Source organism: Mesoplodon mirus, assembly GCF_964341445.2.
Source record: "Mesoplodon mirus genome assembly, chromosome: 6".
Taxonomy (NCBI): domain Eukaryota; kingdom Metazoa; phylum Chordata; class Mammalia; order Artiodactyla; family Ziphiidae; genus Mesoplodon; species Mesoplodon mirus.
In genome coordinates, this window is record NC_138982.1 from 21391405 (window position 1) to 21418610 (window position 27206).

Consider the following 27206-nt stretch of genomic DNA (forward strand, 5'->3'; position numbering starts at 1 on the left):
TATGTATGTCCTTATATGTTTATTTATTATAACTTTTTATATATTTTATTACTTATCAAAATATTTAATTTTGTAGTTAATGCAGCTGACAATAAACAGAGGGATAAGAACATGACCTGTATTAAAGTTTCTATTGATCCGTAAGTATATTTCAAGCTTAATTTTTTATGCTAAAGTTGTTTTATTCAGATGTTCAACTTCGAACATTCCTCAAAGGAATAATGCATACAGTTAGTACTCTTGAGTTTCTTGTTGCTTCAGACCTTGTTATTTTTGCCTCTTTTGGCCAGAATGCTACCCTCTTATAGTTTCCTCTGTCATTCATGATCTTTTTCTCCAAAGTATTCAGTACTTCCTTATGGGAGCGCTTGGAGACCATTTTTCTCCCTCTTTGATGCTGTGGATACTGTTTTAGCTGCTAGAATAATCAATCTTTTCTTATTTTTGCTTTGGTACTCAAGGCTACAGGCTATTGTTAGTACTATTCCAGTTATATTATGGGTTAAATTTACCTTTTCATAACCAACATTGGACTTTTCCATTTATATCGTTTGTAAATTGGGAACTGCTGGTATTATAGAATATATATACCAGGTGTTCAGCTGATAACTACAGTGATTTTTTTTTTTGGAGGACTGAGGGGGGAGTGAAAATAATAAAGTATTTCTAACTTAAAACTTTATCCTGTTTTCACCAGTATGCTTTTGTGAGATATTACGTTACATTTATCCTTTATAATTAGTAATTTAGCATGATTTTACCATGAAAATTTTCTTTAACATGAAAATTTAATAACTCAGCTATAGCCTTACTGTCAGTAATCTAATTTTAAGGACATGGTTAAGATAAATGATATAATAAAAATATAATTTATATTTGGTTATACTGTGAAGTTGACTGTATCTTATATGAAAATATTACCACATAACTATACTGTTGAAGTTCTTGATTTTTCTTTTTCTTCCTTTCTTTTTTTATTTGTTTTTCATTTGCATCATTTCTATAACAAATAAATTCTTGAGAATCTGTATGGTAAGATGCACAGCACACTTACAAGTTGCAACTTAGGCAGACATTTAAAAGGAAATTTTGGTTGCCAGGATTTCTTTTCTTCCATATTTAGGAAATTATCGGTTAAAAATGGTATCATTTATTATGTTTTAGGAGAGCTAGTAAGGAGTAGTAGATGTTGAATTTTTGATATCTTTAAGCTTTTTAAAAAATCAGAACTGAAAACTAAGGAAGAAGGCCTTTTCTTAAATACATTCGTGGTGAACATGGTTACGATATTTGGTTCTTTTATCTTAATTGTTTTGACCACATTGATCCAACAATGTGGACTTTAAAAAAAAAGATTAGATAGAACCTCATCATAACAAAGTGATGAAGAAGTGAGCTATAAAACAGCTCTGTAGACCAAATAATGACTCTTGGTGGCAGGCTTTACTTTAAGTTTATTACAGATTTGGGACAAAGTAATTCTATGTAACTAGTGCCTTTATTGCTCTCTTTCTAACTCCCTTTTCATTCAGCAGACATTTTTGTGTGAGTATAAGAGTGTCATAGAATTATAACTAAATTTATTTGTTTCTTTTTTTTTTTTTTTAATATATTTGGTTCTTAATGGCAATCAGATAACAGTTTCTTTTTTCTTATTTATCTCTAAGTCATTTTAACTGCTTCTGCTGGAAAGTTCTTTTATTTCATATAAAATATGTATATAAAACAAAAATTCATAGTCGACTATTCCAAGGAAAAAAGGGTGAAGGTAGTATATTTTTCACCTCTCCTTTCCTATTTTACTTTGTTTATAAATTATTGATGAGACTCTTGAATCTTTCTCCTGCTTTTAATTAAAATATATATTTTATACACACACATATTTAAAATTGGCAACAGACAACCATTTTGGGACATGTTGCTGATCCTTATATTTTATTATTTATTTATATTTGTTAATTTTAACAATAACATTTTGACTTTTGTGAATATTCTCCCATAAAATCATTCCTTATGTTTTTCCTTTACTACATATATTACAGAATTCATGCTACTTTTATTAAAATAAATTTTATTTCAGAGATGCAGTTTTTGCTTAAGTTAGATTTCTAAATTAAGAAGTCATTTAAAAGCAGAATTCAGATGGGGAAAAGTGCTATGAGGCTGTTTATTTTATTGACCCATTTTTCTCTGCTGTCCATTTTTTATATTTGGGTTTCATTCTTTTTAACATTTTTGTATAGCAGATTTTATTTTTCTTTGTGCATGTGTGTACATGAACTCTTTGTGTAAAAGAGAGGTTAAATTTTGATAGCTAATGGGTTAAGTGTAGAGGATACACAGCACAGTTTAGCTCTTATTCCTCTTTTGATAATACTCTGTGACGTGGGAATAAAATTTAAGTAAACAGCCATGGTTGTAAAAAAACAAAAACAAAACAAAACAAAAAGTAAGAATAGATTAGCAAGGGCTGCCATGCAGAATTTGGACAGCAATTCTAGAAAGAGAATTTGAAGCAACTTCTTACAGGGGAGCTTCAAGCCCATTAAATAGTATAACATAATGGTTAGTTGTTATTGAAACAACTTATTTGTTGGCATCTATTTGATTAAAATCAAATAAACATGGAAAGCACATTAACCAGAGTTCTGTTTCTCTAGCTTACATATTCTTATTTATTCAGGGTTGAAACTTAAAGCTGTAGCTTTCAAAAAATAATACACACTCATACTGAAATATATGTACATATGTGTATACATTTTTTAAAAATCGCCTTCTGTATACTGTTTTGTATCTTTCAATTTTTATTTGACATACTGTGGGCAGCCTTCTTTATTAACCTATGTAGATCTACTTAATTCTTTTTAATGTTCCTAAGTATTTTATTATGTCAGTATGTCGTCATTGTTTAACTTCTTTCCAGCTAATGAATATGGGATGTTTAGATTGTTTTCCAGGTTTCTCGTTAGCTTTAATTATTTCAAAACTTTATTTATAGCTTATTCAAGAACATCATTCTTTTTCTTAATACTTCTGTGAAGATTATTGATGGAGCAAAGGATATATAGAATTCTGAATCATTGTTTAGAGATTATGGAAATAAGTACCAGATCTAGGAAGTGAAATAGATTGAAATTTTGTAATAGGTGACTTTGATAGAAAATTTCAGTTTCATACTCATACAGGCTTATAGAATGTACTTGATATCAAGCCTCATTTTTTGAAACTGTGATGAAGATAACGCATTTACAAAGTGCCTTATTTTAATTATAGTACCACATACTAAGTAGGATGAAGAAATTTTAAGGGTTTTCTCATGAGTCTGTTGACTTTTTGTGTCATTCTGAGATGTTTAATATATGTAATTTTCTATTCGTTGTCTTCATTTCCTTCAGAATTCTTCTCTAGTTTTAAACTCCATGAAGTGTCTTGTAAAAAAAAAAAAAAAAAGGTGCTTAATAAGTTACAGGTTTTAAGCCCAAACTAGGAACTATTTGGGAGTCTAAAAAAGTAATGCAATACACGGCCCTTGTTCCTAAGGCCCACTATTTTGACATCTGCATTTAGGACACACAAGGTAAAGTACAGTAGCTAATTTGAAACCATTACATACTTAAATATTCAGCTGTGTATTCTGTAGAGAGTGTTTACCCACAAGTGAGCTAACCTAATTATGTCTTGAGGTCTCCCGTAAATACTTTAGATATTTTTGCAAGTTTCAATATAAGGAGGGTTGGGAAACATTGTTTTAGGCTGGGTAAAAGGCTTGTGGGAGAACTGAAGTCGTAAATTGATCCTTGAAGTTAAGGTAAAATTTGGCTAGACAAAGAGGGAAAAGGTAGTATAGGCAAGGGGAAAGACCAATAAACAAAGAAATGGAAGAATTGGGAATGAACATGGACAAGTAATAAAACTGACCTGCAGGAAAATAGGATGCATGTTGCAGAATAGTGGTAGTTCAGTTTGACTCTAAGTAATGATATGGATAATGGGCCTGCAACATGCAATAGAAGACACTTAAACTACTGATGTGTCCTGGAGCAAACAGTAGTGTGAGAGCTGTGGTATCAGAATATAGTTAAGGGGAGTGGCTAGCTCTGTTTTTTAGCAGTGTTGCAGTAACAGTGTTTAAGGTGATGCTAATTTAGACTCCTATACTGGCACTTGGAATGAAGGAAGGTCAGATACTGCTGAAACGAATCTAATAGGACAAATTAATGTCTTGATGACTAAACGACTTTAGAGAATGATCAGGAGATATGAATAAAAATGATATCAAGGGGCTTCCCTGGTGGCGCAGTGGTTGAGAGTCCGCCTGCCAATGTAGGGGACACGGGTTCGTGCCCCGGTCTGGGAGGATCCCACGTGCCGTGGAGCTGCTGGGCCTGTGAGCCATGGCCGTTGAGCCTGCGCGTCCGGAGCCTGTGCTCTGCGGCGGGAGAGGCCACAGCAGTGAGAGGCCCGTGCACCGCAAAAAAAAAAAAAAATCAAAATTTGAGTCTCCGTGATTCGGAGAGTTGAACCTATATTGTAGAGCGAGGGAAAGAAGATGATGTGTTAAGTTATTTTTTAGTTTCTTTTTCTTAAACTTTTAAAAATTTAATTTCCTACAGCATCTTTGATTTTCATTGTGGCTTTTATAACAATTTTTTTTAGTTGTAATAACTACTTCTAGTAACTCTAGAGAGATTAAGCTATGTATATGTGAGTGAAACAGTGTGTCTAAGAATAATTGTGAATCATATTGGCAAATGGTAGCTTTTTAAGGTAATTCTCAGTGAAGCTGTGTTTCTTTGCACATTTGGCTAAATGGGTAAAGGCATCGTAATATATACTACCCTGAAGCAATAGGGTAGGCAAAATTTTCCATCAGGACTATGGCCTACGTCAAGTTGCTGTTAACTGTAGGAACCTCTACTCCATACCATTTAGGACTAAAATGGATGGTTTTGTGATTGAAAAACCTAAAATACCTAAAATAGGTAATACTTAACATATTTTAAAGCCATTAAAGTTAGTTTATAATAATGACTGCCACAATACAAACAACCCTCTAACATTTAGGGGGAGAATGGAGTACATTTCAGGCTGTTTTTCCTTTTCTCTCTGCCCTGCTTAGCAGTCAGGTAGGAAGTAAAAATGGCCATGTCCACTGGCCCTGCAGAGCCCGGGTTCACAAGTGGTTGACTGGCAGGGTGAAGCAGGAAGATCATGGCTAATATGTATGAAAAGAAAATGAAATTGATAGCTGGCTTCTTATAAAAGCTTCACTGCTTTTACTACTGAGAAGAGTTTCTTTTCCTGAGAAATTTTGCAATATTACCTGCAGATCTTAGTGATCCTAATTTGAGTTATGACTCAGGGATAAAAATGTGTGTCCTCAGCAAGTATTTTCTTGGAAGACGAGTGAGTGTCTCCCAATTGGTAATGGCTGGCAAACTCAGGTTTATTCTGGGTTACATTACTTTTGATGTAAAGTAATTGATATAGCTTATAACTATTTTAAGCTCTAAACTCTGCTTGTTTATTTACAGTGAATCTAACATTATAAGCATCTGGAATAATGGGAAAGGCATTCCGGTAGTAGAACACAAAGTAGAGAAAGTTTATGTTCCTGCATTAATTTTTGGACAGCTTTTAACATCCAGTAACTATGACGATGATGAGAAAAAAGTAACAGGTAAAGTCTGATTTAGGCTGATCAGAATTTTTATTGAAAAATACTGCCCTCTCTTACTATTTCTATATAAAATATTACAGAAAAGGAAATCTGTATAGTTTTATTATGAGAAAATCCTTTTCAGAATTAATATATAAAACACTATCATGTTTAATTGTTTTCTTGGTTATAGTCTGATAGAGACTTAACTCTCGTAGTATGCTGACTTCTGCTAGAACTCCTGGAGCTCCTAACCTGGCTAATGGTTTGGGTTTTGAATTAGAGTCCTGATGAAAATAAGATGTGTATGATTCCTGTTTATGTGAATTTGTTTTTACATAAGCACCATGTCTTTTGGTATCAATTAAATTGCTTTTAAACTGATTTCTTTAAGAGGGTCAAGATTGAAAGTCTAGACTCTATGAATAGAGTTGAAAGTGCTTTGACCAAAACCAGATGTTTTTCTACTTATTTACATTTCCTAAGTAGATTGATAATTTTTTTTCCAAAACCAAGGCTCTAGGAAGTTACATAGATTAAAGTTTTGTAATATAGAAGTAACTTTGATAGAAAGCTCAGATTTCATACATAGACTTACTGAATTGTAGGAGATACAAAGCTTAATGTTTTTGAAGTTGTGATGAAGATAATCTACAAAATGCATATTTTAATTTTACTATATGTGCTAAATCTTAATTGTATTTTTCTTTAAATGAAAAATCTAAATATACTTTGCATTATCATCAATTGATTATTTCAGTAAGTGGAAACTGTTTTGCAACAGACCTTCTGTATGGTAGGTGAGTTAACAAAGTTTCTTTAAAATCATTTTCATTAAACCTTTCACATTTAATTGTTTTTACAGGTGGTCGCAATGGTTATGGTGCAAAACTTTGTAATATTTTCAGTACAAAGTTTACAGTAGAAACTGCTTGCAAAGAATACAAACATAGTTTTAAGCAGGTATGATAGAAATGTGCCTAATTCTTTTTTTTTTTAAAATAATCATGTTTGTTGCTTTGCCAAGATAATAGACCTTAGGTAAATTGCAATGATACCTATATAACTTTTTTAAAAGCATTAAGCAAGTAATCAGTAAAAAGACTTCAGAATGCCTGGGATATTTTACATAAACCTATCTTTCTCCTATTCCTTTAAAACAAATGCTTTACTTAATAGACTTTTCCTTTAACCTATTTAAGCAATAGGGAAAATGTCCTGACCCTCATAGGCAGATTGAAATACATCCGCTTAGCATGTTTGAAAAATTCCTTGTTGATTCATCAAATTTAAATTTCAAAATTTTATATTTCACTTTTGTAGACCTTTGAAAATAGTTTGAAATTTTACATAGGCTAAAATAATTTTGTCAGGAAAAGCATCATACCTTTTTATTTTTGTAAAATTCTGTATGGTCATGTTGAAGAATTTGAAAGATGTTTAACAGTGTATAAAGTTGTGCAGTTTATTTTGTTTATTTTCAGCATGAGGTTATAATAGTAGTATTTAAAATTTTTTCATTTATAATAGAAGTTTTAAGAATTTGGTTTGTTGTGAAGCTGGAAAACATAGTTGTGGTAAATGAGTGTTATCTCATTAGTTGAGTCTTTATGTATTATCAAATATAGAAGCATTATAGAAACATTTGAATATTTTTTCTTTTAAAGACATGGATGAATAATATGATGAAGACTTCTGAAGCCAAAATTAAACATTTTGATGGTGAAGATTACACATGCATAACATTCCAACCAGATCTGTCCAAGTTTAAGATGGAGAAACTTGACAAGGACATTGTGGCTCTCATGACCAGAAGAGCTTACGATTTGGCTGGTTCATGCAAAGGAGTCAAGGTTATGTTTAATGGAAAGAAATTGCCTGTAAGTGTCTTCTAAAATAGTTAATGCTTTGTTAATTCGTAGACAGCTTATAGTTAGATCTTGCTTTTCAAATCTAATCTGTTAATCTCTTAACCAGTGTGTTTAGATGACTCACATTTAAAGTGATTATTGATACATTTGGATTAAAATTTACCATCTTGCTATTTATTCATTGTATTTGTTGTTTGTTTCTTATTGCCCTGTATCCTGCCTTCTCTGGTTTTAATTGAGCCTTTTTTTTATGATTCCATTTTATCTCCTCTATTTACTTGTTATTATACCTGTTTTTAAAACATTTTTAATGGTTGCCCTAGGGTTTATAATACACATTTGTAAATGATTTGAGTCCACCTTCAAATAATTTATCACTTCATGTGTAGTGCAAGGACTTTACTTTTTCATGGAAAGGCATTTTATTTTAAATATAGAAGTGTGTACACGTCAATCTCAAACTCCCTAACTATCCCTCCCTCCACCTTTCCCCTGCCGTTAGCCACAAGTTCCTTCTCTAAGTCTGTGAGTGTTTCTTTTTGTAAATATGTTCGTTTGTATCATCTTTGTAGATTCCACATAGAAGTGATATCATATGATATTTGTCTTTCTCTCTCTGACTTCACTTTTATGATAATCTCTAGGGCCATCCACTTTGCTGCAAATGGCATTATTTCATTATTTCTTATGGCTGAGTAGTAGTCTATTGTATACATGTACCACATCTTTATCCATTCACCTGTCGATGGACTTGATTCCACGTCTTGCTCTTGTGAATAGTTCTGCTGTGAACATAGGGGTGTGTGTATCCCATGTGTAGTGGAAGGACTTTATAACAGTACATCATACATTTCACTTTTACATGTGCTGTAAACAACAGAAGAAGAAAGAGAATGAGATGGAAGAAATATTTGAAAAAATGATGGCAGAAATGTTTCCACAACTAGTGATGTTGTTGTCAATGCTTTAAGCAGTCAGTTATCTTTCAGAGCAATTAAAAATACAATAAAGAATTATATTTTACCTTCATTTATTCCATTTCCAATGCTGTTAATTTCTTGGTATGGATCTAAGTTTTTGATCTTAATCATATTCCTTCTGCCTGGAGATTTTCCTTTAATATTTATTTTCTGTAGAACAGGTCTGCTGGCAATAGATTCCCTCAGTTTATGTTTGTCTGAGAGAGTCCTTCTTTTCCTTCACTCCAAAGGATACAGTTTCACTGAATGTAGAATTATGGGTTGATAGTTTAATTTTTTCAATACTTTAAAAATGTCACTCTGTTGTCTTCTTGCTTGCATGGTTTCTCCTGTAGTTCATATCCTTCTTCCTCTGTTGGTAAAGTGTTTGTTTTTCCTCCGGCTGCCTTGAAGATTTTCTGTTTGTCTTTGGTTTTTGAGTATGCTATGCTTAGGTATATATACGGTTTTCTTTGTTGTTGGTTGGTTGGTTTTTTTGGTGGTGTTTTTTGGTTTTCTTGGTACTTACTCTGTTTGGTGTTTTCTGAGCTTCTTGGATCTATTGTTTGGTGTCTGTCACTAATTTTGGAAAATTTTTGGCTGTTACTTCTTCAAATATTTCTTACATGCTTTTCTTTCTTTTCCTTTTGGTGTTTCAATTATGCATATATTGTAGGGTCCCAAGATCTTGGACGTTTTGCTCTGCTTTATTCACTCTGTTTTCTCTTTGTGTTTTAGTTTGTTTAATTTCTATTGCTGTATTTTCAAGTTCATTGATCTCTTTCCCCTACTGTTTCAACTCTTTTGCTGAGCCTGCCAAAGGCATTCTTCTTGTCTTCTACTGTGTTTGATTTCTAGGATTTCCAATTGATTCATTCTTAAAGCTTCTGTCTCCCTGCTGAAGTTGAATATTGTCTGCCTTTTCCACTAGAGATTAACAGATTAGCCATAGGTATTTTAAATGTCTTATCTGATAGTTAAAACAAAAAAAAAAACATCCGTGACACGCCTAAGTCTGGTTCTGATGATTGCTTTGTGTTTTCAGACTGTTTTTTCTTGCCTTTTGGCATGCCTTGTAAGATTCTGCTGAAAGTCAGTTATGTTGTATAGGGTAGTAGATATGGAGTACCTAGGCTTTAGTGTGAGGGTTTATGTTAATCTGGACAGGGACTGGGCCGAGTTTGCAGTCTGTTGTTGCTATGGGCACCAGATACTTCAGATTGTTTTTTGTCCCTTCTTTTTGCTTTGGGCCTTCCCTTGGAGCTGCCCCTCAAGGAGGGTCTGTCTCGTGTAGCTCTCCCATCTGAGAACCACTGCCCGGTTGTAGGTTGTGGAGACGCCCATGTCTGACCAAGTCTCCGGCTTCAGAGCACACAGTGAGCCCGTGTCTCAGGGGTCTGGCATTCACAAGAGTGTCTGCCCCTCCGCTGGAGGTGGGGATTGTCCCTTCGTCCTCTGTTCTCTTACCCTAGTTGCAGCAGGTAACCGCCAGTGTTCTCATTCAGTATCCTTTAGACTCCCTGCCCTGCAGAATAAGCCTTTTAAAAATGTAAACTTAAATGAGATGGGGGTGAGGTGGGGTGGCCTGGGGCAGAATTACTTCATCCCAGCTGCAGTGATACTTCACCACGGCTTTCCTGGCAGTGCCCTTCCCCCTGTGGATTAAGGTTTTTTTTTTTGCTGTTGTTGTTTGTTTTTCTTTTGGATAAGGGAGATGGGTCTGGGGGTCTGGGTGGGATTCCCAGTGGCTGCTCTTCTCCCCCAGCTGGCCCCATGGGGGAACTTGTTCTAGATTCTCTCTGATCTGCCCTGTGAAAACCTGCTCTACGGTTCCTGGAAAAGAGTAGGAACCCTTTGACCACAGCCCTCAAGTTCTTCACACACTCACGCCAGTCCGCAGGTGTCCTGTAGCAATTCGTCAGAAGCTCTGGCTTAAGGCTCCTATGGGCTTATGTAACCAAGTAGCTTCTGTCCCAGTTAAGCAAAAGGCTTAGGTTCTGTGTCTCCCTACAGACACCTGTCTCTCTTCAGACTTAGGATGGCCAGCTGTCCTGTGATCTCAAGCTTTTGAAGATACATAAAAAATTTGTCACCTGACCAGCTGTTTTCTTGTAAGGGAGAAGAAAACTTCTCCTTCTTTGTCCTCTACATGTCAACTCAAACTGGAGGTCTACTTGGTCATTTTAAAAATTTAAACTTTTGGAAGATTTTATAATAATTTACCTGTCCAGCTGTCCCTTCATAACCTCTCTTTGTCAGGTACATACGGAAATGAATTCCTTTTTAAAGGGCAGAAATCAAGGAGTAGAATAAGGTTGGGATCTGCAGATTGAGAGGTGTTGTGATGAGGGGAAATGAGAGTGTGAGTACCTGCTGGCATTCACCTAGTTCAGCTGCCAGTGGGAGAGAAAGTGTTTCTTGTGTTTGTTTTCCAAATTATTAGGTAAATGGATTTCGCAGTTATGTAGATCTTTATGTGAAAGACAAGTTGGATGAAACTGGAGTGGCCCTAAAAGTTATTCATGAACTTGCAAATGAAAGATGGGATGTTTGTCTCACACTGAGTGAAAAAGGATTCCAGCAAATCAGCTTTGTAAATAGCATTGCAACAACAAAAGTAAGTGCACTAATTCTTTGTTTCCAAGTCAGTGGTAGAACAGTGCTTCATTAAAGACAATAAAGTAAACAACAAAAACCAAAACCCAGATCTCCTTTTGTGAAATCAAAATTGACTTATGAAAAGAAAAGCTTATTTTCTATGAAATAGCTGTCTTACAGTTTAAACATCCATTGAGAAATAAGTTTATATGATTAGTGTTCATAATTGAATACATTTATATTTTATGACATTTAGAATGGTAACAAATTCCTTATTTTGTGTTCTCTGCGTTTTGAGTGTAAAAGAACAAATAATAGGGGATGAGTCTGTTTTGGTGTCAGATTGTGAAATGCGTTATCTGCCATTCTGAGGAGTTTGAACCCTTTTTCTGTAGGCTTTTAAATGTCCAAATCAAATGAAATTCTTCTCATCTATAAGCACTTATCCATTGACCATAGAAAAACATTAGGCACTACAAGTGTGTATTTTAGAATAAGCTAAAGCAGTGATCTGTCACTTTGTCACTCTTGTTCAAGTTTGAACTTACTTTTTTATTGTTTTCTATTTTTTTTTTATAATCTAGCATCACTTTCTCTAGTCAACAGAAATCTGTATCATATATGATTGCATTTTGTTATGTGTAACAGAAGCCTAGTATACAGTGGTTTGTAAACACGTAAAGGTCTTTTTCTTCCTTGTATGACTGGGGACTGGTGGTAGGCAGTGTTAGTCTAGTTCTGTGACTCCAGAGTGTCATCAGGGACCTATGCTCTTCCTGGCTTTTTCTTCTGCCACCCTTAGCATTTGGCTTTCGTTCTCATGCTGCACCCTTCCAAGTTATAGGGAGAGAGAATGAGTTTGGGCAAATGCATATGCGAACTAGAGCCTCTCCCCTTTGATCAAGAAACTAGAGCCTCTCCCCTTTGATCAAGAATGCAATAGTTTTGGGGCTTCCCTGGTGGCGCAGTGGTTGAGAGTCCGCCTGCCGACGCAGGGGACACGGGTTCGTGCCCCGGTCTGGGAGGATCTCACATGCCGCAGAGCGGCTGGGCCCGTGAGCCATGGCCGCTGAGCCTGCACATCCGGAGCCTGTGCTCCTCAATGGGAGAGGCCACAACAGTGAGAGGCCTGCGTACTGCAAAAAAAAAAAAAAAAAAGAATGCAATAGTTTTTCTGGAAGCCCCATCCAGTAGACCTCTGCTAGCATCTCTGGCTAGAACTGGGTCAAGTGGCTACCTCTAGCTGCGAGGGAGTCTAGATTGGTGAATATTTTTTTTTTTTTTTTTTTTTTTTTTTTTCGGTATGCGGGCCTCTCGCTGTTGTGGCCTCTCCCGTTGCGGGGCACAGGCTCCGGACGCGCAGGCTCAGCGGCCATGGCTCACGGGCCCAGCCGCTCCGCGGCATGTGGGATCTTCCCAGACCGGGGCACGAACCCGTGTCCCCTGCATCCGCAGGCGGACTCTCAACCACTGCGCCACCAGGGAAGCCCCGGTGAATATTTTTAATTGGGTATGTTGCCAGTTAAAAACAAACAAATTTGGGTTTGTCAGTAAGGTAAAAGGAGAGAATGGATATTGATTGGACAACTGTCAATGGCTGCCACGGTCCCTAAGTGTCAGTCTTGTGAGTGCCACTGCCACCACTAGGCCAGTGTTCGTTCTCACTTTCATGTTTCTTTTTTTTTTTTTTTTTTTCCGGTACGCGGGCCTCTCACTGTTGTGGCCTCTCCCGTTGCGGAGCACAGGCTCCGGACGCACAGTCTCAGCGTCCATGGCTCACGGGCCCGGCCGCTCCGCGGCATGTGGGATCTTCCTGGACCCGGGAACGAACCCATGTCCCCTGCATCGGCAGGCGGACTCTCAACCACTGCGCCACCAGGGAAGCCCTCCATGTTTCCTTTTATTTGATTGCTTTCACTTTGTATGGAGTCTTATGGAGTTGCTAATTGGCTCCATGGCCAAATAAGACTTTATTTTTTAAATCCCAACTCTGGCATTCTGAGACTCATCTTAACTCTTTGGAAAATAGGGTTAATAATATAGTCATACTGAATTCACAAAGTTGTGGTGAAGATTAAACGCTCATTCTAGAAAAAAATGAATATGTAACTGTTTTGCTACCTTAACTATAGAAGATTTTGGATTCTATTTTTTTTCCGTCTTTAGGGTGGACGGCATGTGGATTATGTAGTAGACCAAGTTGTTGGTAAACTGATTGAAGTAGTTAAGAAAAAGAACAAAGCTGGTGTGTCAGTGAAACCATTTCAAGTAAGTGATGTTTTATATATTCTGTTGAATTATTAAATAATATCAGTTCTGATATTGACCTTTTTTGATATGTTTTCAACAGGTAAAAAACCATATATGGGTTTTTATTAACTGCCTTATTGAAAATCCAAGTTTTGATTCTCAGACTAAGGAAAACATGACTTTGCAGCCCAAAAGTTTTGGATCCAAATGCCAACTGTCAGAAAAGTTTTTTAAAGCAGTGAGTAAAATCTGTATTATTTTTCAGTGTTTTTTGTTTTGTTTTGTTTTTTGCTTTTTTATTGAGAGTTGATTAAGTAGATTTCTTGATTTATTTATTCTAATTATTCTAAATCATTCTAATTATTTGGATTAGTTTCTTTTATATTAATTGTGGGTACAGGCATCCTTATACTAAAAACTAATATGCTTTGATTCTGAAAACTTCAAAGGGTAGATAGACACTGTTTCATAAAGCAATTGATTATTTTGCCAAGCATTAAAGTGGGGACTCATGTAACTAATTGTGTTTTTAGCTTCGCATTGTCCTTTGTAAAGACAGATTTGCCTCTAAAAAGTGTACTGGTCCTTATAGGACTCCTGATTTCATCCTTTCTACTTATTTCAAATTCATATACTGATTTTTACGTTTATGTAGTTTTAAAAAAAAAATTTTGGTAACATATGCATAGCATAAAATTTACCATATTCTACATATTTTAAATTTTCATTTTACTTTGTGCATACTTATTTAGGCTGCCTTAACTTTCCTGAAACAAGGTGAGAGTATAAATAAATAATAAATCTTCTATTTATAACTGAGCCTTGTGGCTACTAATAATTTCTTATAGCCTCTTATGTATCAGCAAGATTTGCCTCAGTTCTCTTGTTCACCAGGACCGTCAAACATATATTAAATGATCATATCTAAAGTGCCTTTAAATATGTTTGCCCTGGGAATGTAAAGATGAATAAATTACAGTCCCTCCTCTTTGTAAGTTTATAGTTTTTTGGAGGAGTATCATGTAATTGCAGTAGAAATAATATTTTTATCAAATTCTGGTATTGGAATTTCAAACGTAGGGGTCTCACAAACATGTTTTTTAGGTTTTAGTTAAAGGCCTATAGAATAGTACTGTTGGGTCTAATCATAATGAATTCTGAATACAGATGACCTAGTGTTAATGATAGCCCAAATTTCTGCCCTCATTAACAGTTGTAATTTGATTTTAGATTTTACACATTTTCATTTTTGGCAGAGAAAGTTTAGATTTGACAACATAGTTCACTTCTTTTTATATCTGAAACATTCCAGAAAACTATTTCATACACCTAAAATCATACTACCCAGGTTGATGAAAAATAAATAACTCCAACTTTTGTTTGGAGACGCTTTACTTTTTCTTGCGGGGAGGTTCGGGGGAGGTTTGACATCTTGTCACACGTTAATTCACTGTAGAATGACACATATGTAATGTTGAAATCCTCAGTACCAAACTTTTAAAAAATAAGGACTATTCATAAGGTTTGTTTTGTTTTGTTTTTGTTTTTTTGGCCACTTCATGAGGCACGTGGGATCTTAGTTCCCCAACCAGGGATTGAACCCATGCCCCCCTGCAGTGGAAGCACAGAGTCCCAACCACTGGACCACCAGGGAATTTCCCATAAGATCTTGAGTTTATCCTAATGTTTCCTTCATGGTAATATTTCTTTGTCATAGGGAATTCAAGATTCACATTTTTGTGTTGAGGGACATCAAAAATGTCAGTGTCTAAAATTTCCCAGGTAGTAAATTCATAGGTGGATCAGCTTTTACTGTGTTAATTTTCACAAAACTAACTTGTAACAAAAGCTATGTATATTTCTTATGTAGTTTATTGTAATAGAACTTTTTTCATATGTAGTAAAGTTGGCCTTTTTTTCATGTGTTTACATTTCAGTACAATAGGTCATTGTGAATAGCTGCCTGAGTGAGTTTTACTGTGGTTAGAATAATATTTACCAGCATATATCACAATTACTATCATCACTACTATTTTGCCTTATAACTGCACAGATTCCAAGTATTACACTAGTTTTAGCTAAGTGTATAAACTTCTTGCTTGCTTGTATATTATTACTCTTTGATTTTTAGGCCTCTAACTGTGGCATTGTGGAAAGTATCCTGAACTGGGTGAAATTTAAGGCTCAGACACAGCTGAACAAGAAGTGTTCATCAGTAAAGTACAGTAAAATCAAAGGTATTCCCAAACTGGACGATGCTAACGATGCTGGTAAGGTTCAGATTTTTTTTTTAGATTTTAAGTTTGTGTTTATTCAGTTAGAGACTGTTTTAACTTTCTACATATAGAGCATAGGGTTCTAAGTTCAGAGTATGGTTTTACTTCACTAAAATTGCCATATGTACCACAGATTACTAATTTTGGGGGGCAGGAGTTCCATAAAATGCACTTAATTTTTAAGTTACCCTGAGCATGGTGTAAGATGCTCTTACAGCGCTCCGTGGTCACTGCGATCATCAGTCTCTCGGCTCCGCGCTCTCATGGGCGGACTCGAGAACTTTGGAATGTGTGTCCTCTGCCCCCAGGTGGCAGGCACTCCCTGGAGTGCACGCTGATACTGACGGAAGGGGACTCTGCTAAGTCGCTGGCCGTGTCCGGACTGGGCGTGATTGGGAGGGACAGGTACGGGGTCTTCCCCCTCAGGGGCAAGATCCTCAACGTGCGGGAGGCCTCTCACAAGCAGGTGCGTATCTGCGCCCGTGCCCGCGGCACGTGAGTGCCTTGCTAGCACTGTGAGCTTTATGCGTCCCTGCGACTCACCTTTGGTCTCTGGAGACACTCTAAAACACTTTCTATCCTTTTCATGTTTGCACAGATCATGGAGAATGCAGAAATAAACAATATCATTAAGATAGTTGGTCTACAATACAAGAAAAGTTATGATGATGCAGAATCGCTGAAAACCTTACGCTATGGGAAGATTATGATTATGACTGATCAGGTTGGTTTAAAAGTTGCCACATACTAGAATATATCTTTTTCAGAATGTCCTTTTGATATTTGTTTCATGAGATTTGTCCCAAGATAGTAGACACGGAAGTGATTGTATTTACATCCAGGGGGAAGCTATTGTTTAATGGCACAGTTTGTGTGAAGCACATTCTACATTATCTAATTTATGGTAACCACCTCTTTGGTTAGGTATTTTAAAAATATTTTTAAATGCAACAAGTATGGGAAGAGTAGAACACACTGTAGTATTATGGGGTTGAAACCCACCTATCTATAAGCAGGAAGGAAATGGTGAAATTTACAAGAAAGATTAATCAATAGGATAATGGCTAATATTTGTATATGATGGCATATTTGGGGATGCACAAAAAAAATTGGAGGACCTGAATGGTGAAGTGGCAGTAATTAGGAAAGAAGTAGAAAATTGAAAAGGAAGAATTCCACATGCATCCAACTGCTTGTCTCTTACATCCTCTAATTGAAAGGATTTCTAGAGAAAATATTCAATGAGAAGCTGCTGTATAGTTTTAAGCAGAAATTTATCAGTTTTTATGTTAAGAGAAGACTTGTGAATACCTGTACTCCATGGATTTCTCCTTCCAGTGAAGTAGCATTATAACCCTGTTTCATTAATTTCCATCTTTAAATCATTCTTTTAGTGAAATCTGGGCAAACTATAAAAAAGATAATGGTAGCATATTTAATGACAGAAAGATTTAGTCTGTCACTTAGCTATATTCTTTATTTGAATTTTAAGAAAAAAATTCTTTACTGTGATCATCCAAAGAATGTTTTGTAAAGCACAGTTGTAAAATTTGAATGGAATTTTGCCTCATTGCTGCATTCATACATCTAAAAATTTGGTTTTGTAAGTAATTATATTTCATAAATTATTATAGCACTCTTTACTAACATTTATTTAGGATCAAGATGGTTCTCACATAAAAGGCCTGCTTATTAATTTCATCCATCACAATTGGCCATCACTTTTGAAGCACGGTTTTCTTGAAGAGTTCATTACTCCTATTGTAAAGGTACTATTTACATTAATATATTTTTATACTGTTGTCTTAAACAGTGGCAGAAAAACTAATTTTTTTATTATTATTATTCATTTAAGGCTAGCAAAAATAAGCAGGAACTTTCCTTCTATAGTATTCCTGAATTTGATGAGTGGAAGAAACATATAGAAAACCAGAAAGCCTGGAAAATAAAATATTACAAAGGTTTGTATTCTAAAACACTTAAATTTTGTGAAGTTACTAGTGACGTAAATTTATTTTTATGAGAGCATTGTAAAATATTTTGAAAGTTTGTCTCTTTTAGCTTTCAGAAACAGCTATGGCTGATTTTTAAAGAATTGTTAGGGAAAATTTTATGTAAGTAGAGAGAGTAGTATAATGGGCTTCCCGTGTTCTTAAACAGTCACCGTTTTGCAGCCAGTCTTGTTTCATCTGAACTCTTGTCATTGCCACCCCATTAGTTTGAAATAACTTCCAGGCATTAATTATTTCTATACTACTTTAGTATGTATCTCTAAGAATTTTTTTTATTGTCCATAATACCATTATCATACCTTTCTTTAATAACCTTAAATATTCAATCCAGGTTCAAATTCTCCTGATTGTATTAAAAATGTTCATTTTTATAGTTTTTATTTTTTTTTGAATCAGGATCCAAACAAGGCCCACACATTGCATTTGGTTGATAAGTCTATTTAATCTTAATATATTACTTCTCTTTTCATATTTTTTCTTGTAATTTATTTGTTCAAAAAGTTGGATTGGGGGGCTTCCTTGGTGGCGCAGTGGTTGGGAGTCCGCCTGCCGATGCAGGGGACGCGGGTCGTGCCCCGGTCTGGGAGGATCCCACATGCCGTGGAGCGGCTGGGCCCGTGAGCCATGGCCGCTGGGCCTGCGCGTCCGGAGCCTGCGCTCCGCGGCGGGAGAGGTCACAGCGGTGAGAGGCCCGCGTACCGCAAAAAAAAAAAAAAAAAAAAAAAAAAGTTGGATTGTTTGTCCTGTGTAATTTCCCATATTCTGGATATTGCTCATTATCCCTATATATATATTTTTTCTTGTGGAGAGAACATTTTACGATCTTCTCTCTTAGCAATTTTCTTTAATTAATTAATTAATTAATTTGGTTGCCCCAGGTCTTAGTTGTGGCAGGTGGGCTACTTAGTTGTGACTTGCGGGCTCCTTGGTTGCGACTCCTGGGCTCCTTAGTTGTGGCTTGCTGGCTTCTTAGTTGTGGCTTGCCGGCTCCTTAGTTGTGGCATGTGGGCTCCTTAGTTGCAGCAGGTGGGCTCCTTAGTTGTGGCTCATGGGCTTCTTGGTTGTGGCATGTGAACTCTTAGTTGCAGCATGCATGTGGGATCTAGCTCCCTGACCAGGGATGGAATCTGGGCCCCCTGCAATGGGTGCATGGAGTCTTATCCACTGTGCCACCAGGGAAGTCCCTCTTTTAGCAATTTTCAAGTATACAATATAGTGTTATTGACTATAGACATTATGCTGTACATTAGATTCCCCAGAACTTACTCATCTTAAACTGAAAGTCTATACCCTTTGACTGACATCCCCCCATTTCCCTCTCCCCCCAGCCCCTGGCAACCACCGTTTTATGCTGTTACTATGAGTTTGACATAGATTTTTTTTTTTTTTAGATTCCACATATAAGTGAGGTCATACAGTATTTGTCTGTCTCTGTCTGGCTTGTTTCCACTTTTATTTTTAAAATTGTGCAGGGTTGGGTACCAGTACAGCTAAGGAAGCCAAGGAATATTTTGCTGATATGGAAAGGCACCGCATCTTATTTAGATATGCTGGTCCTGAAGATGATGCTGCCATTACCTTGGTAACAAAGTTCATTAAAAAAAATCTCTTCTAATATCCATTCCCTCTTTCTGCCATACTTTTCTTCCAATCCTGGTTTTCTGTGATAAGTCTCTTTAGAATTCTAAGCCCAGCCTAGTTAATCTTGGTGTCATTCCCCATCACCGCAGATTATGCCCTTTCATAATTCTTTAATTCAGACACCACTGTTCAAGTGTATTTTTGATAAAAGCATATTGGAAAAAAGTTAATTTCCCAGAAATTAATAATCAGTTATTTGCCTTTATAAATTTTAATTTTGTAATGAAATTATTTTTATTTTTAATGTATGAAATTGCTACCTGGAATCTTTCAGGCATTCAGTAAGAAGAAGATCGATGACAGAAAAGAATGGTTAACAAATTTTATGGAAGATCGGAGACAGCGTAGGTTACATGGCTTACCAGAGGTTAGTCATAAAGAGTGGTGATCTGGGGGAAGAAAGAGAAAAAGGCTAAAATTCATGCAGTAATGATGACATAATTGCTGTATAACTTTTCTCTTAGCAATTTTTATATGGTACAGCAACAAAGCATTTGACTTACAATGATTTCATCAACAAGGAATTGATTCTCTTCTCAAACTCAGACAATGAAAGATCTATACCATCTCTTGTTGATGGTAAGTAGCTTTTGTTTAACAATCTTTTTCATTTTTGTATGTCATTGAGTATATTTTAATTTCATGTAGTTTAACCCATCCTTATAATAAACTTAAAAACTCTGAAGTTGCTCTCGAGATGTTTAGTAGTTCTGAAATTTTATATTCTTTATTTGGATCTTTCAAACCCTTTTTGAACTTTTAAAGAAAATTAACTTGCAAAATTTTAAAGCTTTTGCCCCAAGTTGTTGGAGACTTTTTAAAATAAAAAGTAAAATGTGATTTTGATAAGTTCTAAAGTATTTATTGGAGACTGAATTTTAAAAACACCTTTATTCCTCAATACCCAAAACCTAATGCTTTTAACTTATTTAACTTGACAGAAAAGTTAAACTGTTACCCAGTACTTAGAGCAGATTTTAGTCTTCTATCTAGAGCATTTTGATTTTTATAACTTTCAGCAAATTAGTTGATCTTCATGTTCCTTGGTATTTCAGCTAATAGCAGATGGTTCTACTAATCCATGTAGTTCTAGCTTTAAGTTACATCCATTCTCTGATGTCTTCCCTAATAATTGCCGTCTAAATTGGTCTCAGATGCCTATAAACTTTTATGCCAATAATTGTATGCCTCTTATTTTACTTGTGTTAATTTTCCTCCTCAATTAGATTGTAAAATTCTCAAGGAAAGTGGCCATATTTTATCATCCTTTTGCTTCTGCCATGCTCTGGGCCCACGATGATGATGATGATAGCTAGCATATACTGAAAAGTTTATTACTGTGCTCATTGGCCTAGAGCAAGAAGAGTGCTCAGGAGGCAGAGTGCTTTGCTTGCATTGTCTCATGTAATCCTTATGATCACCCTATTAGGAAGGTAATTATTTCTGTTACACTGGTGAGGACACTGAGACTTAATGGTTTAATAGGTTGTGGAAAGTCACGTGGCCAAGTTGAGAAGCGTATCCAGATTAGTGAGATTCTAAAGCCTGCATTCTTAACTACCAGAACACATCTCTTCTTTGTAAGAGCTTTCCTGATTTAGGATATTCTAATAAGTTTTCAGGCTCATTTATGGCTTGCTGGTACTTTAATCACAACTGGCATTTTGGGCACATGAGTGTTTGGGACTTCCTATGAAAGGAATTTGGTGCCACTGAGCAGTTCTTTAAGACCAGAGGGTGTCTTTCTATTGGTTCTTCACTTTGGAATAGATTGAGATGGTATAAAATATGTTAGTATGTACTCATTTTGTTACAGAATGTCAAGTAAACAATTCTACTTATTTTTCGGAAGCAAACTATATCTTTGCTTTTTTGTCTTGAATATATAAACATTGTTGTCACTAAAAGAAACATTACAACTATATCCCGAGCAATATTTTTAAAAGAGTGTTGTTGTTTTTAATAGGCTTTAAACCAGGCCAACGAAAAGTTTTATTTACCTGTTTCAAGAGGAATGATAAACGCGAAGTAAAAGTTGCACAGTTGGCTGGATCTGTTGCCGAAATGTCTGCTTATCATCATGGAGAAGTAAGCATGGAGATTGGAATTAATTGAGAACTATACTTATGGTCATGAAGGAGGATAGTAGAAGGATAATTCAGCATAATAAAGTGTTTTTTATAAGTTCTTTGGAAATGTAAAAGAGTTGAGAGTTTGGGTTTTAATAAAAATTAGGAAATCCATTTAGAAAATTTGGAATGTGAATGTTGTATTCTGTCTGTTTCTGTTCTGCAGCAAGCACTGATGATGACTATCGTGAACTTGGCTCAGAACTTTGTGGGGAGTAACAACATTAACTTGCTTCAGCCCATCGGTCAGTTTGGAACTCGGCTTCACGGGGGCAAAGATGCTGCAAGTCCTCGTTACATTTTCACAATGTTAAGGTAATCATTTGCTGATTTAATGGTATAAAGCTCTATTTGAAGTTTATTGGAACTAACTAAATGTGTAATAGAATTGTAACTACGGAGAGAGGGGATTGGGTATTATGTTGAGGGTGAATGTTCCAAATTATTTGATCACATATAGAATGAAATTTGTTGATCTCAGTTTTTATGAATTATTGGTGGAACCAGTCCTAATGAACGTAAGGATTTTTTCTGATCCAACTTTACTTTTTAGGCTGAAGATGGGTTTTGTGGTTTAGTCAGAATAAGAGGAAATCCTTAAGAGGTTACTTATCAATGCTAAGAATTTAGGAAGGTAAATCAGTAAATAACTTAAGTAAAACAAGACTGTCTTATTCTGTCTTTGTGCCTGAGAGAAATATATTTGGTAATAAGGTTAGGTAAATTTTATTGTTAAATTTAAATTAAGCACATGTAACCAAAATTCTTAACAAATGCATTCTTTTTAAAAGATTTTTCGAAATGTAAAGTCTTTAATTATGTATGAAGTTTTATTTTCTAAAACCATGATATTGCTCCATGTCTTTCTTTTTCCTTTTATTAGCTCTTTAGCAAGACTGCTTTTCCCTGCTGTGGACGACAACCTGCTTAAATTCCTTTATGATGATAATCAACGCGTAGAGCCTGAGTGGTATATTCCCATAATCCCCATGGTTTTAATAAATGGTGCTGAGGGCATCGGCACAGGATGGGCTTGTAAACTACCCAACTATGATGCTAGGGAGATTGTGAACAACGTCAGACGGATGCTGGAAGGCTTGGATCCTCATCCCATGGTGATTACATAGAACTTATTGCTCGTGTCATTTTAACAAATGATAATGTGTAAACTACAAAGGCCAGTCATTTTAGAAAAGTAATGGAATCATTTTCATTTTAGAACGTATTGTAGACAGTAAGGACCCTATTAGTGTGTAACTTGTTGTGTGCTCACTGTAAAAGGTATAGCGTTTGGGGGACTTCCCTGGTGGCACAGTGGTTAAGAATCCTCCTGCCAATGCAGGGGACACGGGTTCGAGCCCTGGTCCGGGAAGATCCCACATGCCATGGAGCAGCTAAGCCTGTACACCACAACTACTGAGCCTGAGCTCTAGAGCCCACGAGCCACAGCTACTGAAGCCTGTGCACCTACAGCCCATGCTCCGCAACAAGAGAAGCCACCGCAATAAGACCACGCACCGCAACGAAGAGTAGCCCCCGCTCGCTGCAACTAGAGAAAGCCCGTACGCAGCAACGAAGACCCAACGCAGCAAGCAAGCAAGCAAGCAAGCAATAAATAAATAAATAAATAAGAAAGAAAGAAAGAAAAAAAAAGATATAGAATTTGGAAAAAGCCTGGATATAAGGTTTATGGGAGAAACTGTTTATTAAAATTTTAAAGTACCCTGTGGTTCAGGCTTTCAAATGTCTTATAGAGAATAACGTTTTTATGACACAGTTATATGCAACTTTATGTTATTGTTTTTAAACTACTAAGTCATATTAGAGTCATTAAGAAATGCTTAAAGACACCTTGTATATATTTTAATAATCCCCATATTTTTCATTTTTGCCCTTACCTTACATCATTCATCATGTTCAGTTCTTCCCCCAAACTCCCTCCAAGAAAAACCCTCAAAAAATTGTCTTACGCTCTTCTACATGATTTAAAATCATCTAGAAATTTCCCTTTATCATGATACAATTAAATACAAGAATATTTTTATTACAAAAATGATAGTGTTCATTGTAGAAAATATAAATAAGCAAAGAGGAAAAAATACTCCATTATATAGAAACAAACTTAATATTTGTAAGTATTTCTGTCCAAGTTTGATTTCATGTTTGTATTTTAAAAGAAAATTAGATTATGGGGATGATTTAACATCTTTTTTCTCCTAAATACTTTAAAGTACTTTAAAATATTTCTAACAAGTATCAAATTAATTTTAATGATTATAGCATTTTATTTCAGATACATTTAGAGTATTTATTGTCTCAGTGTATTTGATCGATACTTGTTTCATATATATATATATATATCTTCTATATATGATACTGTGCTAGGTGGTAAGATAAAGAACCATGATCTCTGTCTTCAAAAAGTTAATCTGTTGTCAAGCCGAGACCTCTGGGCATGAAGTTTACAGTGACAAAAGATATTAATAGTTGCTCAGTGAGCAGAAGTGTCCTATGCTATATGCCTGGTTTCTTAGTGATGATAACAAATAGGAATTTTAGAAGAGGGAGAGATCACTTGTAATTAGGCTGAGAAGGTTAAGTAAGATTTATATAGATGGATGGGGTGTGGAGAGCTGAATAACCTTCAGGCCTGGTGGATAGAGTGAGTGAAAGTGAGAATATTCAAGAGAAATGTGGAAGAAGAGTAGTGATCTGGAAGGCAAATCACCGGAGAAAAGTTAGAAGGTTAGCTTGGCTTGTAACGTAATGTCTGAGGAGTTTGGATTTGAAGGATTTTTAATCTAGGGGAGAAGGAAGGATGGAGGGGTAATAAGCTGGAAAAAAAAAAGGCAATATTCTTGGAAGACCAGGAGAGGTGGTGCTGAGGTTTTGAGATTTGGGGGGCTGTTGAGAGTATATTAACAGAAGCCGTGAATTCAAAATTGAGTGATTATTTGGAGAGGGCCTATTGCCGAGGAGAGGAATTTAGTTTCAGTTGTGTGAACCTGTCGGTAGCAATAGGTCATCGACTAAGGGGCATTCAGAGGTGGCACTGGCACTCAAGTGAGAATTCGGGGCCTTTAGGTATTTTTATTTTTCTCTACAGCTTCCAAACTACAAAAACTTTAAAGGAACAATCCAAGAACTTGGTCAAAACCAATATGCAGTCAGTGGTGAAATATTTGTGGTGGATAGAAACACAGTGGAGATTACAGAGCTTCCCGTTAGAACTTGGACACAGGTTGGTATAAGACGTGAGCTGCCTGTGAGCTGCTTGTGGCAGTTGTGTTAGTCAGTCCTTTCTGGTGAGAATATGATTGTTTGCCCTGTGTCTGTAGAATGTTTAAACATTCATGTATACACTTTTGACACACTCATTGGAATATTCCAATGGTAATTTAAAAGTTACCTAAATGTAGAATGACTTAGCTAGCTTTTAAAAAGACTTATCTTTGTTTACGTTGCAATGACTAGAATAGTATGTAACAAACAGTGTTTTGAACCCTTATAAATATGGTCAATAAACTCATGTCATTCAGTATTGGATCTAAAAGTACACGCGTCACCTCGTCAGTGCTAGTTGATGCCATACGCTTTGTACTCTCAGCCTCTTGTTGCCTTTTGAGTATGAGCAGATCAGAACGAGTACCTTGTATATCGTCTTTCTCCATTGAGATCCCCATGTATTGTCAACTATAGTGACTGGGCAGGAGATGATATAGATGAGGTTTCCCCACTGGAATCGAGAAGTTCTAAAGATTGCATGACTTGTAGAATAAGAACGTGAATGTGTGTCATGAAAGAATTACTTATTTTTGAATCTTTTATAGGTATACAAAGAACAGGTTTTAGAACCTATGCTAAATGGAACAGATAAAACACCAGCATTAATTTCTGATTATAAAGAATACCATACTGATACAACTGTGAAATTTGTGGTGAAAATGACTGAAGAGAAACTAGCACAAGCAGAAGCTGCTGGATTGCACAAAGTTTTTAAACTTCAAACTACTCTTACTTGTAATTCCATGGTAATTGACTAGATTTACTATGAATGTAACCTTGCATTCTGTGACTTGGATTTTTGTAATTGGCTTCATGATGGGGAGTAGCTATAGTAAGTCTGAATGCGTTTCCCCCTGTATGTTTGCTAAAGAATCTAGAGGTACATTCCCTTTCCTCTAATGTTATCCTCTGCTCTTAACCCCAACCCTGCATCTGTGCATCTGGGCTTGAACACACAGAATACACATACCCTCACACACACTGGCTGGAAGTTCTGAGAGTGATTGTCACAGGGTCTCCTTCTGCCTCATGCCTGTCTCTATTAGCATTCTCGTTGTGGAGTTCTTATCTCCTCACGACTCTAATCTGCTTTATTAAACTTTAGATAATTGGGGAGGAAGATAAAAAGTGAACATGTATGATTACCCTGTTCCATTCCAAATTAGCTTTTTAGACTTGAGAAAGAGTAAAAGAAAAAAATCCAGCAATAGCACAGTGACTGAGAAAAAGTGCCATAATCTGCCAAGCAAGGCTGATAGAAAAAGGAGAAAAAGATAGAGAAGAAGTAAAATTTCCCTCTAAATTGAAGTTTGAGTGAATTATAGCCCATTCATAAAAAACAACAAAGAGAGAGGCAAATGCATGTCCATTGAGTAATGAGAGAGAGAGAACTTTAATATTTAAAAACTTACTTATAGAATATGCTTGTTTTTAGTTTGAAAAAAAATTTATTAGGTGGCTTTATAGCCATAGTTCATATAGTTTTAAGTAACCTTTTTTTAAGGACCTATTTTTATCTTTCAAAATTATTCCAATTTTAAATATTTTCATAGTTTTGAGAATAGAATTTTATCAGTTTCTTGGAGCCACCAAAGGAATATTAATAATTTTGTTCTGGATTTTAGGGGTGGTGTGTATTCATATACGTGTATTATGGTTATTTTAAATACTGTAGCATACAGGTTAAAAATACCAACACAGATTTATATAATCTTCAAAAACTTTGTGTTTTGTTTAGGTACTCTTTGATCATATGGGATGTCTGAAGAAGTATGAAACTGTGCAAGACATTTTGAAAGAATTCTTTGATTTACGATTAAGCTATTATGGTTTACGTAAGGAGTGGCTTGTAGGAATGCTGGGAGCAGAATCTACAAAGCTTAATAATCAAGCCCGTTTCATTTTAGAGAAGATACAAGGGAAGATTACTATAGGTAAGATGCAACCTTTAAAAATTTGAACATTAGTTAAAATGGAAAAAACAAACTTTATTAATAGAAGACGTTTTTATCAGTAGAATATAAACAAATACAAATTGACTCTTTTCTTGATCCTAACTTTATTTTTCCCTCACATAGAGAATAGGTCAAAGAAAGATTTGATTCAAATGTTAGTCCAGAGAGGTTATGAATCTGACCCAGTGAAAGCCTGGAAAGAAGCACAAGAAAAGGTAATCATTTGCAGAACGAGACATTCAGAGAAGCTTTTGAAAGCAACTTCCAAAGCAAACAAAAACCCCAACCCCTAAATTTTGAATTTAGTACTGCTAAAGGTGCTGAGTAGTCTGTTTGGAGACTGAAGTCTTCTGTGTATCCACAAAACAGATAGGGTGCAGGAACTTGCAGTGCACACCCACTGCCAAGCACTTTGCCAGTGTGGCTCAGCCAGGGCCTGGAGAAATGATTCTGGTTGGAGAAGGTTGCTTAGTCTCCTCAGCCTTCTTTCTGAGCCTGCCGTTAAAGGACGGTGGTGGTGGTGGTTTTGTGAGGTTCATGTCACTATCTGGGAACTACACTGGTAACACAG

The 27206-nt window shown here is 35.8% G+C and overlaps 1 protein-coding gene across 3 annotated transcripts in view; it reads left to right on the forward strand.

The window, feature by feature from the left end:
- Positions 1 to 27206, forward strand: part of TOP2B (DNA topoisomerase II beta) — a 66010-nt gene that overhangs the window by 21564 nt on the left and 17240 nt on the right. For all 3 annotated transcript variants that reach the window (XM_082625008.1, XM_082625009.1, XM_082625007.1), the window contains exons 4-25: positions 77 to 140; positions 5535 to 5680; positions 6525 to 6622; positions 7327 to 7539; positions 10933 to 11106; positions 13254 to 13355; positions 13438 to 13575; positions 15469 to 15607; positions 15922 to 16079; positions 16212 to 16337; positions 17272 to 17382; positions 17469 to 17574; positions 19098 to 19207; positions 19541 to 19633; positions 19731 to 19845; positions 21233 to 21354; positions 21562 to 21710; positions 22279 to 22510; positions 24502 to 24636; positions 25226 to 25426; positions 26419 to 26614; positions 26759 to 26850. In XM_082625008.1, coding sequence (XP_082481134.1) covers positions 77 to 140; positions 5535 to 5680; positions 6525 to 6622; positions 7327 to 7539; positions 10933 to 11106; positions 13254 to 13355; positions 13438 to 13575; positions 15469 to 15607; positions 15922 to 16079; positions 16212 to 16337; positions 17272 to 17382; positions 17469 to 17574; positions 19098 to 19207; positions 19541 to 19633; positions 19731 to 19845; positions 21233 to 21354; positions 21562 to 21710; positions 22279 to 22510; positions 24502 to 24636; positions 25226 to 25426; positions 26419 to 26614; positions 26759 to 26850 — 3020 coding nt within the window. The remainder of the gene's footprint in view (positions 1 to 76; positions 141 to 5534; positions 5681 to 6524; positions 6623 to 7326; positions 7540 to 10932; positions 11107 to 13253; positions 13356 to 13437; positions 13576 to 15468; positions 15608 to 15921; positions 16080 to 16211; positions 16338 to 17271; positions 17383 to 17468; positions 17575 to 19097; positions 19208 to 19540; positions 19634 to 19730; positions 19846 to 21232; positions 21355 to 21561; positions 21711 to 22278; positions 22511 to 24501; positions 24637 to 25225; positions 25427 to 26418; positions 26615 to 26758; positions 26851 to 27206) is intronic.